Below are 11285 nucleotides of genomic sequence, written 5' to 3'. Positions count from 1 at the left end.
AAGGTCGTCGATACCTTTGGCTTTATCGTGAGTCCAACCAACGCAGCGCTGCCGGAGAAGCATACGCAGGCCCGTGATGCTTTTAGCGCGTTTGAAGAGGTCGACAAGCCGCCGGCGATGCCGTGGGCGGCACATGGGAACGGCAACCCCATGTCGCCCATGGGCATGCACAACTTGCAATCGCCCACTGCAAACTACAGCTACAACCAGCCGCCGCCCGCAGGCTACCACCAGCCGCCGCCAGCGGGCTACGGTCAAGCGCCGCAGATGGGCTATGGCCAACCACCTCAAGCAGGTTATGGCCAGCCACCTCAAACAGGCTATGGCCAGCCACCTCCCATGGGGTATGGCCAGCCGCTCTCACCCAGTGGTATGGCGTATCCGCAACAAGGCATGCAACAACAAGGCATGCAGCCCCAAGGCCAAGGCAACCCGAACTGGAAGGCGTCGTACGAGTTCAAGTTTTAACACGCGACATAAGACACGATGGTGTCAAGTGTGCACGTCTTAGAGCTCGTCGTGGCCAGCGGGACGTGGGACGTCGGCGCACGCCAAAGGCGTCTTGAGCTTGGCCGTGTAAACACACGTCGACGGCTCTTCAATGTTGTAGAGCTCTTCGGTCTCGTCGCACTCCATCGCGACGGTGAACGACCGCGAGGGACCGTTCCAGCACGAGGCGCCTCCCGTAAACTTGAGTTCGTGCGATGCAGCGTCGATCGTCTCCATGGTGCTACACAAGAGAGCTAGTGCAGCAACGGTCTTGTCGAGAGAGAGAGTACCCTAGCGACGTGCTGTCTTGGGTTGCGCCGGCGAAGAAGCACATCTTGTACGTATACTGCCCCGACGTCGTCGAAATGCACGTGTCCTTGACCGCGAGAAAGACGTCGTCGGCGCCGTAGCTCTTGTCCAGCATCGTCTGCGCGCTCGAGAGGTCATATGCGGCGTTAGTGAGCTTCCTCTGGGCCTCGGTCAAGGCATCCCGTGCCTCCTTGGCTTCTATGACCTCCTTGCGCATGAGTCCATCTTGTACAAGGTGCGTGGTGTCATGTACCAGGTCGCTCGGTCGCTTCATCACTCGACACGGACTCGAACAGCGTCGTGATGGGCCGGTCGGCGGCGTCGGGAGCGGGAGTGCTTCAAGCTCGGGCGGCACCTCGTCGGCCGTCGACGCGTCGCGGAGCTTGCGGCGCTCGTCGTTGGCCGAGTCGATACGCTCGACCTCGGCACGATGGGCCTCGTCGTCCTTGATGTACTGTGCTTCGAGCGTCTCGATCCGAGACGACGACGGTGCACCCGCGGCCCGGAGCGCCGTCAATACCTCGTCCTTGGCGTACAGCTTGAGCGAGAGGTCGATGATGACAGACGAGAGTTGCTCGGTTGTCAGGTCGTAGAGACCTAATGTCGCGGCGACATTCCGACGCGAGCGCTCGGACGCGTGACGGCGCTCCTGGACTTCAAGCGCTTCTTCGGCGGCCTTGACTTTGGTGGCGGCCGCGACCTCAGCCTCGAGCTCTCGCTTGGTCGCCTCCAAGTCGGTGCGCTTGCGGTAGTGCTCCTCTTTCGCCTGCTTGGCCTTGGCCACCAAGAGCTGGCGCGCGGCGCGACCGCCAGCCTCGGCGGCATGCTTGGTCGCCATCTTTTGGTCGTACGCGGTTTTGAGGGTCGCACACGTGTTGCTGCATGACGCGGGCGCAGCGTACTCGTCGCTGCCATCGCAGCAATCTATGGCCACGGTGTGCAAGAGGGTTCTATCGCAGGACAGGCGCACCGCAAATGCCATCGTTGACGCGCGAGGTCGGGATGTCGGACGCAAAGTAGCCGTGGTTCAAGCAGTGGAAGAGAACGCCCGTGTGCGAGCACGCAGAGGTGCCAGGCTCGTCGCTGCCGTCGGCGCAGTCGCAAAAGTCGTCGTTGACGCTTGAGATCGGCAACGACTTGAGCCCGTCGTCGCAAGTCAGCTGCAGCATACACGTGGCAGACGTGAGGACGCGACCTTGGATTCGCATGCAAACGTCGGCGGACGTACCGTGGAGGCAGCCGCAACCTTGGTACGCAGCTCTTGCGTCAGTCCATGCAGGTTGGAAGGGGCAGCGCTCGTTGCGAGCGCGAGGACGGCGAGGACGGCCAGTCGGAGCATTGCTGTCCGCAAGATCGAGGTGCAAATGTTTTTATTCGACCGACGTCACGGATTTCTTTGTCTTGAATCTATTGTGGTACAAAACACACGGTATTATTTTAAAACGATACGAAATAGAATTCCATACATTTTTTCACGATGGCCCAAAGTCGCTAAAAACACGCCATTTTACGAAGTTGACCTTGTGTATCTGTCGGGCCTTAGCCGCAAGAGCCTCCACCGCGCAGTACACGCGTGGCTTTGCACGTGTTTAATAGCTTGCAGGATGGCTGCAGTTGCTATTGTGGACCAAGCGTCGTAGCGGCAGGTCAGGTGACCGCCATAAAGTGGCGTGCGAATAGACTGCAGCGCGCTTCCGGTTATCCGGATCGAAAGTCGTCAATCTCAACAAACCACAAGCATGATCCGAGCCAAGGTCCTGCCCGAGGTGCTCCGCCAAGGCCTCGGCGATGGCGTCGCCGCCATCCTCCTCATGACGGTCGACGGCGCGCTCCTCGGTTCTGTCGGCGCCATGAGCCCCTCGTCGACGCCGTCGCATGCGTCGGGCGTCGAGCCGGCTGTCGACGTCAAGGTCGTCGGCGCGATTGCGGCCAACGTATGGGCCGAGTACGACCACTCGGCCAAGGAAATCTTCCCGACCGAGGATCTTCGCGTGCTCTTCCTCGAGTTCCAGAAGGACAAGTGCTTGGCGGTGACCTCGGCCAGCGCCGGGTACCTCCTCTGCGCCTACTCGGACGGGAAGGCGCCCATGGGCCTCCTCAAGAAGAAGCTCGAGACGCTGCAGCCGTACCTGAAAGAAGCCTTGGAGAAGATCCAAGTCTAAGCCGCCGCTCAATACATACTACGTTTACCAGCCTTCTTCATGCAGCCCAAGACAGGTTGCTTGAGCTTCGTATTTGGTGTCACCTTGCCGGGGCTTCCTGTACTGCAACCATCGGTTGCTACTTTAAGTGGCCTTGCGATGACGTCGTACGAAGCATCGCGATGCCTGCAGTCTCTTCGGAGATGCCTGCAGTCTCTTCAGTGCTCGAACTCGACAGGTCGTCCGCCGATCGCTTGTATCCGCATCGGCTTGCAAAGGGTGAGAAGGAGACGGGTATGCGAACTCGCCTTTTGCCGCATTGCATCGTAATCTGGTTTTGGAGTACCGAAAGACCACCCAGATCTTACCAGATCTGGGTGGTCTTTCAGTACTCCCACAGGCATCGGCTCCAGGTTTTCACATTTCGGCGACGTCCCTGCCGCCTCGGCCCTTGCATACTGCTCTTGTCGCCTCGTGGTGGCTATTTTTTACCCTGTGTCGACCTGGCTAACATTTCCAAGCCTAGTGCACTGCTACGACAACAATTAATACGAGCATAAATAGAACCTAAATGAAGGCGATTACGAAGTCTGCAAGACGTGGACGAGCGACTGCAAGCGCACGCGGTGGCTTCTCGGGTCTTCGAGGCTTGCAATGACGTCGTCGACCTTGAATGGCGCGATTGCGTCTCCTTCTTGGTGGGCGTGGTCCACGAGCTCATGCACAAAGTGCTTGACGTCGTCGAGCTCCATTTCGCCCGTCCCGTCGTCGTAATAGATGTCGGCCAAGTACGCGTAGAGGAGACTGCTTTGGTCGACCGCGTTCCAATGGACCTTGACGTGCATCGGACTCGAACCGGCGGTGGTGGTCATTGACAAAATGGCAAAATGGAAAATGGCAAAATGACGTATCCAACGGCAACGGCAACCTGGCGGCTCGATCGTGATTGGCTACCGCGGCGGCCAATCGAATGCGCGCCGATCGATCTACCGAATACGATATCCGCATGGCGACGCAATCGCCACGTTGTCGCAGTCCGAGCTCGTGGCGAAGGTCCATGACGTAGAGTGTGCTAACGTGCACCTGCAGGATGGGTGTGCGACGCGCGCAAAGGCTGGTTGTAGCGAACTCGGGGGCCTTCTTCGATAGCATCCCAACTGCTCGATAGACATCTGATCGCACAACCCGTGCTGGGAATGCGATGGAGCACATCTCGCAATCGCAGCTCGAGTGGTCGTGCCTCATCAATTGTCACCTTTTATTGTCTTTTCGCACGGGATTTGTTCACGTGGTAACTGTGCGCGAATCGTATCTCATACAATGCTACGACTAGTAAATCGAGTAGTAGAAGCGCACCGCCATCGAGCTCGTGCGTCGTCCGTGATGCGTTGTATGTTGCAGGTTTGTCGAGCGAACAACCACCGTGAATCTACGCGAAACGAGTCGGGTCCCCAAAAAATCCCAGCGATCGCGCTATGTCACGGCGCAGCGCAATTCAAAAGTCGCTGCAGCATCATGGAAAGCAGTGGCGGCGCGTCTCGATGGGAATTCTACCGTGGACCAGCCAGTATGACAGCCATTTCAGATATCGATGCAGGAGCCTGCGTCCTACGGGTCATCAACAAAATACATGTACTAGTATTCCGCTAGAGCATGAATTGTTCGAATGTGCTTGGCCGTGTCCAGCAGGACGATACGGCAAAATGTTATTGTCAATCAATATACCATGTACGTGGTCCTACAGGTCGGAGCCATTATGGTCCACTTGAAGTGGCTCGTCTTTTGCGCAGGTGTAAAAACGCGCTTGCTCTCGAACGCTATCGCACATTGGTTAGTCATGCGACAACAACAACGTCAAGTCAACCATGGGCGTCACCGAAAGCAACACATTACCCGCAGATCCTCCCTCCATCGCCTGCTTTTGTCGAGCCACAACGATCTCGAATCCCATGACGAGCCGGCAACCACCTCATCACTGTTCAGAGCTCAAGCAAACGAATAGTGTACAATATTGGATAGATAGTTGGGACACAAAGAAGCTAAAGAACCTCAGTCGCTGACGAGGAGGCCGAGTTCTTCAATGAGAGTCAAAAGGCGCACGTAGCCTGGCCGGCCGCTCTCGCTCGCAAGCGCTTCGAACCCTGCGTCAACATCGAACGCATCCATCTCGTTGCCTTCGTAGGCCACTTGGTCCGAGAAGGCGCCGACAAACGCCGTGACATCGGCCTTGCTCAAAAAGAGGTCGGCTCCGCCAAAGTAGACGTGGGCAAAGTACGGGTAGAGCGGGCTGTGGCTGTCGAGGCTGTGCCAGTCGAGCACTGGAAGCAGCCCATTTTCATCGTGCATGGCTGGTGGTGCAACGCTCATGGTCTGGCCCATCATGCTTTAGGACTTGCGGGAAACTTGAATTGTGAGGCATCACGGCGCTGGCAGGTGGCATGCGACACTGCGAGCGGGTACATGAGAAAGAATGGAGAAAGGACCATGGATTTGTGGTATTTGGACAGCGCGACAGCATCGCGTCATCACAACGTCGACCCGCGGTTTGTTGGTTTCTAGATACCGCTCTCGTGATCACTGGATATGGCCGACTTTGTCGCCCTCTTTATCGCTGGACACTGGTATCGTACGACGCCATAAGAACAACAGGACGATCATGTTCACGGTCGTGGCTACATAACCAGACATCTTGTATGGCCGGCGAAGTCGGCGACGAGGCAGCAGAATTCACTTCTGGGCCATGTGGTGGAGTATATACCAACGTGGTGTGCGCTGGCGCGTCGAACAGACGTTGTGGGTCCGATGGCAGGCGTCAACCAATGCCCTATGCAATGAACACCAACTATGTTTCGCGATGGTTCGTGTTTTTCTTCTTTATTTTCTGATTTAAATGCAATTTCGAAGCTAAATAGTTGATGTCGCCTCATGTGGCTTCAAATCCCGAACCCGTTCTACTCGGACTGCACGAGCACAACGAGCTCTTCGACGAGCGCATACAAATGAATGTGCCCGCTCGCGTGCAAGGCGCAAAGACCGGCGTCGACGTCGAAGGGCTCGAGCGGCACGCCTTCGCGCTGGCAAAACTCGACGAACTCGCGCACAAACTGACGAGCGTCGGCCACCTCGAGCGTGAGGTCCTCGCCGCCGTAGAAGAGGTGCACAAAATAACCGTAGAGGGCGCTGGACCGATCCAAGTGGTTCCATGAGGCAGTGTTGCGCGGCAAGAGCGCGCTAGGAGGCGCCGCCGTCCTGGACATGGCGGTTCGAGATGTGGGGTGCTTGATGGGAAGTGAGCCGTTGTCGCTTAGATCTTTCACGGTCCCTCCTGTGTCATACGTGATTGGCTGAAAAATATCGGCGGACGGCCATGAACCAATCACATGCGCGAAACGGTATATGGATGATGCCCACCGTGGCCACAACGATAATCGTGTAGACACACAGTGTTGCTTGGGCTTGTGGACGCCGATGTTGTTCTCTGCAAAGGCTATAAGCACGACAAGCGTGGTACGCTCGCGTCTTGGTTTGTGGCCAGCTCGTCCCGTGCAGGCTAGTTGCAGAGCGCTGTCTTGAAGATCCGTGGTCGCGGCCCTTCACTCTGCGTCTCATTGATATCCGCGCGTTACTCTTGAGACACTGCCCGCGGCCATTCCTGGCTGGCGATCGCTCTGACGCCAAGCCCCTTCTGTTTGTGGCCGCCGCGAGCTGCCACCGCACTGTTGTGCGCCGCGGTCTGGCCTCTTTATAAGCGCGCCTCGGTATTGTTGGCGAGCCAGTCCGGAAATCAAGTTGGGAAAACGAACGCAAAGGCTTTGCATACGTAGCGTAATTAGAAGTGACGTATGTAGTGCTACGCCTGCATGCGCCAAAGTTGGTGCTTGCACTTTGCAGCATCAAGTCGTAGGGAGTGGTGGGCAGCGTCGAGGGCATTGTCATAGTTCATCGAGTGATAACGTCAATCTATATGGGGAAAGAATGGTAATATTTACTTCGTTCATAAATATAGAGTCCTAACTAGAAAGGTAAAATCTACTGTGATCGAGTGGGCGGCTATACGAGCAGGAGGCAGAGCTCTTCGACCAAGCGCGCCATGCTGATGCGGCCATCCGAGCGCGTGAGCGCGTTGAGGCCTTCTGAGAGGTTGACGTCGTCCATGACGCCGCCTTGGCGAGTGACTTCGACGACAAACTCGTGCACAAAGGCGATGGCGTCGTCGCGACCGAGGAGGAGGTCGTCGCCGCCGTAGTACAGGTGGGCGAAGTACGAGTAGAGGAGGCTGTCGGGGTGGAGCTGGTTCCACGCGATGACGCTTGGGCGCTGCACGGGCAGAGCCTTGGGCATGCAGAGAAGGAGGTGGTGTTGCATATTGGGTCAAGTTGAATTGTGAGCCGAAAATGGCGCGTTGGCGTTCTGCGTCGCAGGACGTCCGGAACACCGTCGTGGCACGTCGCGGACGGTTTCATTGGCGGGTCGAATTCTTTTTGGCCAATCAATATCGTTACAATGTTTTGCCGTGGCCGGATTGGTGGAATCTGTCACACGGGTGGCACGGGGCGTCGCACGCGCCATCTCGTGTCGTTCGTCGCAGACCCGACGGAGACTTCCGCGAAGCCGTCGCAGGTGGCAGCGTCGCAGTTGGGCGTCGTGCCCGCTGGCGCCCGCAGCAGACGATCAAACACTTGGCGCGTGGAAAGACCGTGTCGAGGACGCAGCGTAAAAGGTGACGTGGCCTCAGACACGCGCCGAGGTTTCTTCTAGATTTCTGACCAGGTCTTGGTCTTGTGATGCTCCAGGCGGCGGTGAAAAATAAACATCAAGTTGATAACGCAGTTGAGGTGGCGGGAGAATTTGCCAGTTGATGACATTCACATGTTGACGCCATGTGCGATGCTGCGCGCCACCGGTTGCGGGTCGTGACACGAGCTCGCGACGGGGCGTACGGTCTGTTTTCCGCGCGGTGTCCTGAAAGATGCAAAATGCAAACTAATAAGTGAAACTAAATGGGAACAACAGGACGATGTTGCCCTTAACGTTGCTTCTGACTCACGGCTGTGGACACTACAGGTATTTCTGCACCAAAAGCGACGTCGAACGAGTTGCTTCTTGATAATGCATGTTTTCAACGTGCGTGGAGCGAAAAGAAAAGCTAAGGAGGATCGACTTGACGCATGACGTCACTCGATGCTGATGAATTGCGATGTTGGCGCTCTACCTTTCGTATTTTTGGCCGCGTCACATGGCCTACGAAAGTCTCTCGGGCCGGCTCCTACTACCAGTAAGGTCGTCAGCGTCGCAAAACACCCCCCATGCGCTCCAACATTCTGCGTTTTCAATGGAAGACGCCGAAAGACAGGTCGAGAGGATGCATTCTTCATTACCAAGGTTCCATAAGAGCGATTTTTTGTACAAATCCTTGCGGCTACACTGGCCGGCGCCGATGCAAGTGATGGCAGAACTAAGTGTTTAAAACGTCTCGAGATCACATGCCAAGCGTTTTAAACACTCCGATCTCAGTTGCTCTCGGCTGAATTTACGGTGTTGACGTGGGTACACACATATAAGAGGGACGGCTTCATGCACCAGAGCCTGGTTTAATAAGCTCCCACATAGTTGTACTAGACTGCTCGCGAGAAGTATTCTTGAACGTAGCCATCGTGCACATCGAAGGCTGGACAGACGTGTTGGACAGGTCGCATCGATCGACCATCATTCCTTTTCTCAACCGCGTGCATCTCGCGCGCGCGGATTGGCTCATGCCACTCAAACTCAAACTCAATTCGCACCCATGTCCGCAGTAATGGGCGAAAAGATTGATGCCAGCGGCCACTTGGCCGTTGGACACGCGACGAGCGCTTTCACATTGCACTGCATTCCACAAGTCACCATGTCCTCCACAGCTCGACTTGTACCGCGTTCGCTGCTGCTGCTGCCGTTCCTCCTCCACGTCGCGTCGAGCCTCAGCGTCGGCGGCAACAGCACGTTCGACAACCAAGTCAACAAGATTCTGCACTGGACCGGCGACGACTTTGGCAGCCTCGGGCTCGGTCCCGAGATCGTCGCCGGCGTCGCGATCGGTGCTGGCCTCCTTGCAACCTTCTTTGGCTACAAGCTCGTGCGGCCCACCATCTTCCTCGCCGGCTTCACGCTCGGGTCGGTGGGCTTCTTCCTCCTCGCCGAGCGCCTCTTTGCGAATGCGTCGTACATTGACACGGCGTGCTGGATCGCGTTCTTTGTCGGCGGCTTTCTCGTTGGTAGCTTCGTGCTCTGGCTCTACAAGCTCGGCATCTTCTGCGTTGGCGCGCTCGCCGGTGTCTTGCTCGCCACCCAAATCCACAACTCGTTTGGGTACTTGATTTACCCGTCGAGCCCCAACACGGTGCTCATCGTGCTCCTCATTGTGCTCGGCCTCGGTCTTGGCCTCGTCGCGCTCAAGCTCGAGCGCCCGTTCTTGGTGTTTGCGTCGAGCTGCTTTGGTGCGATTGGCGCCGTCTGGGGCATCGGCTTCTTCGCCGGCGGGTACCCCAACACTGCGTACCTCCAAAAGACCTTTGCCAACGGCGACTGGATCTACCACATCCCGAGCTCGTGGTGGTATTACCTCGCGGGCACGGTTGGGCTCTGTTGTCTCGGCATCGCGGTCCAGTTCCAGGAGCTCAATAAGACCAAGCGCGCAGCGCAGTCGAACGCGGTGCCAGCCGACAACGGGTATTACATTACGTCGGCGTCGCCCGCGTATGGCAACCCTGTCCGCCACGTCTAAGAGGGACGCTATTGTATAGTGTTCCCGTTAATTTTATGACGCCCGACCGGGCTAGTATCAATTCTTGCATTAAAGTATCAATTCTTCACACGTGCACACGAGCACCCAGCGCGGTGGCTGGAAACCAATACGATGGCGGACATCTCGCGCCGCTTCATGCGGCCGTCATTGGCACCACGGCACCTAGATCTATGGTACTATTGAGGCTCGCGTTTCGCAAGCTGTCGCTAGCGTATTCGCTGATGCGGACTCACGTCGAAGCTCGACTTTTCCCAAGCTAATGTATGATGTATTCGGTGTGCGATGAAGATGATTTTACACGACTTCTGTACATCAGGCTTGGTCTCCGTGACAACGTCATCATGTCATCACGTCGTCACGTAGAGCCTTCAATGCACAAGGGCTGTCAAAGCCTAGCCACCATGACAAAGCCATGGCCATTCAAGCGTCGACTGCCAAGTGATAACGTGCTGGCGGAGGCGTGACCTGCGCCATGGACGGCCAAGTTGTGTTATCAACCGAGTACAACAGGGTGGCTTGCACGAAAGCAAATGCGCGAGTGTGGGGTCCAGGCCATCCGCGAGCGATGATGCCTCCAAAAGCTTCATTCGTGGCCGCCGACGTTGCGCATCGCAGAAGTCAAAGGCCAGGACGCCACGTCGCAGTCGCCGTCCACAAAGGGTATCCAAGTGTATGTATCCACCACTACATGGCTAGACCTTGTCAGTCAACGAGAGTGAGACCAGGAGACAATGCCGAAAAAAGCTGCGACGTAGTACAGTACTAGGAGTACCGTGCTTTCTTGTATGCTCCTCGAAACAGCATTGCGAGGTCACTGCTATATTTGTTGCTTGGATGTTCTAGACGACCGTCGCGTCAACCCCACGCTTGCAGTCCTAAGCAGTCGGTGTCTGACACGCTCGTATCTTTCGGCACAAATATGAACACGGCAAATTTTGGCTTTGCAAACGAAGGGCCAATCAACCACGGGCGTGGCCACGAGGCGTCAGACAGCATGGCCTCGCCAAGCCGCGCCAAAAAACAACTGGCGTCCATCGTACATACATCGATCAAGTCCAAATATCCGTGCCATGTCCCACGTTTGAAACTTTCATGGCCTGCCCTACCCCTGTCATTGACAAGCCCGTGTAGAGGTGGTTTCGCCTCCAATCTCTTGGATTCCTCATTGTCCAATTTACCTCGTCCGCATCAGCACTTGATCCCGATGCGCTCCTTCTCTCCACTCCTCGTCCTCCTCTTCATGCTCCACACCACGGCCGCGCTCACGGTCAACGGCAACAGCACCTTTGACAACCAAGTCAACCGCATCTTGCACTGGAACGGCGACGACTTTTCCAGTCTCGGCTTTGGTCCCGAGGCCGTCGCCGGCATCACGATCGCCATCGGCACGGTGCTCACGTTCTTTGGCTACAAGCTCGTGCGCCCGGCCATCTTTGTCGCGGGCTTCATCGTCGGCGCCGTCGCGTGCTTTCTCTTGGCCGAGCGCATTTTCGCCAACGCGTCGTACATCGTCACGGCGTGCTGGATCGCGTTTGTCCTCGGCGGCTTGCTCGTCGGCAGTCTGC

General features: G+C 56.7%; 9 protein-coding genes across 9 annotated transcripts; 4 read left to right on the top strand and 5 right to left on the bottom strand.

Moving 5' to 3' along the window:
* Nucleotides 1-117: 117 nt before the first annotated feature.
* SPRG_21543 (hypothetical protein) lies at nt 118-468 on the top strand (the record flags this gene model as incomplete). Its single annotated transcript, XM_012354387.1, has 1 exon — nt 118-468. One exon carries the CDS (start codon nt 118-120, stop codon nt 466-468), a length of 351 nt encoding a protein of 116 aa, XP_012209777.1.
* Nucleotides 469-503: 35 nt separating this feature from the next.
* Nucleotides 504-2137, bottom strand: SPRG_15327 (hypothetical protein; the record flags this gene model as incomplete). Its single annotated transcript, XM_012354386.1, has 4 exons — nt 504-730; nt 780-1722; nt 1769-1958; nt 2027-2137. The coding sequence occupies 4 exons, from the start codon at nt 2135-2137 to the stop codon at nt 508-510; spliced, it is 1467 nt and encodes a 488-aa protein (XP_012209776.1). The 3' UTR covers nt 504-507.
* Nucleotides 2138-2507: 370 nt separating this feature from the next.
* SPRG_15326 (hypothetical protein) lies at nt 2508-2993 on the top strand. Its single transcript, XM_012354385.1, has one exon. The coding sequence runs from the start codon at nt 2538-2540 to the stop codon at nt 2958-2960; it is 423 nt and encodes a 140-aa protein (XP_012209775.1). The 5' UTR covers nt 2508-2537; the 3' UTR covers nt 2961-2993.
* A 527-nt stretch (nt 2994-3520) lies between these two features.
* On the bottom strand, nt 3521-3784 carry SPRG_15325 (hypothetical protein; the record flags this gene model as incomplete). Its single annotated transcript, XM_012354384.1, has 2 exons — nt 3521-3607; nt 3653-3784. 2 exons carry the CDS (start codon nt 3782-3784, stop codon nt 3521-3523), a joined length of 219 nt encoding a protein of 72 aa, XP_012209774.1.
* A 1137-nt stretch (nt 3785-4921) lies between these two features.
* SPRG_15324 (hypothetical protein) lies at nt 4922-5338 on the bottom strand. Its single transcript, XM_012354383.1, has one exon. The coding sequence runs from the start codon at nt 5319-5321 to the stop codon at nt 4989-4991; it is 333 nt and encodes a 110-aa protein (XP_012209773.1). The 5' UTR covers nt 5322-5338; the 3' UTR covers nt 4922-4988.
* A 552-nt stretch (nt 5339-5890) lies between these two features.
* Nucleotides 5891-6196, bottom strand: SPRG_15323 (hypothetical protein; the record flags this gene model as incomplete). Its single annotated transcript, XM_012354382.1, has 1 exon — nt 5891-6196. The coding sequence occupies one exon, from the start codon at nt 6194-6196 to the stop codon at nt 5891-5893; it is 306 nt and encodes a 101-aa protein (XP_012209772.1).
* Nucleotides 6197-6989: 793 nt separating this feature from the next.
* Nucleotides 6990-7304, bottom strand: SPRG_15322 (hypothetical protein; the record flags this gene model as incomplete). The annotated part of the gene is made up of 1 exon (XM_012354381.1): nt 6990-7304. The coding sequence occupies one exon, from the start codon at nt 7302-7304 to the stop codon at nt 6990-6992; it is 315 nt and encodes a 104-aa protein (XP_012209771.1).
* Nucleotides 7305-8823: 1519 nt separating this feature from the next.
* Nucleotides 8824-9771, top strand: SPRG_15321 (hypothetical protein; the record flags this gene model as incomplete). The annotated part of the gene is made up of 1 exon (XM_012354380.1): nt 8824-9771. One exon carries the CDS (start codon nt 8824-8826, stop codon nt 9697-9699), a length of 876 nt encoding a protein of 291 aa, XP_012209770.1. The 3' UTR covers nt 9700-9771.
* Nucleotides 9772-10924: 1153 nt separating this feature from the next.
* SPRG_15320 (hypothetical protein) lies at nt 10925-11279 on the top strand (the record flags this gene model as incomplete). Its single annotated transcript, XM_012354379.1, has 1 exon — nt 10925-11279. A coding segment is annotated over one exon (355 nt), but the record flags the coding sequence as incomplete, so codon positions are not given.
* Nucleotides 11280-11285: the final 6 nt, after the last annotated feature.

The sequence above is a fragment of the Saprolegnia parasitica genome, assembly GCF_000151545.1.
Source record: "Saprolegnia parasitica CBS 223.65 unplaced genomic scaffold supercont2.159, whole genome shotgun sequence".
NCBI lineage: Eukaryota > Oomycota > Saprolegniomycetes > Saprolegniales > Saprolegniaceae > Saprolegnia > Saprolegnia parasitica.
This window is presented reverse-complemented; position numbering and strand designations above follow the sequence as displayed.

Bases quoted from the DNA above. Each gene is read 5' to 3' on its own strand.
- SPRG_15326 (XM_012354385.1), top strand. From the start codon at position 2,538: ATGATCCGAGCCAAGGTCCTGCCCGAGGTGCTCCGCCAAGGCCTCGGC.
- SPRG_15324 (XM_012354383.1), bottom strand. From the start codon at position 5,321: ATGATGGGCCAGACCATGAGCGTTGCACCACCAGCCATGCACGATGAA.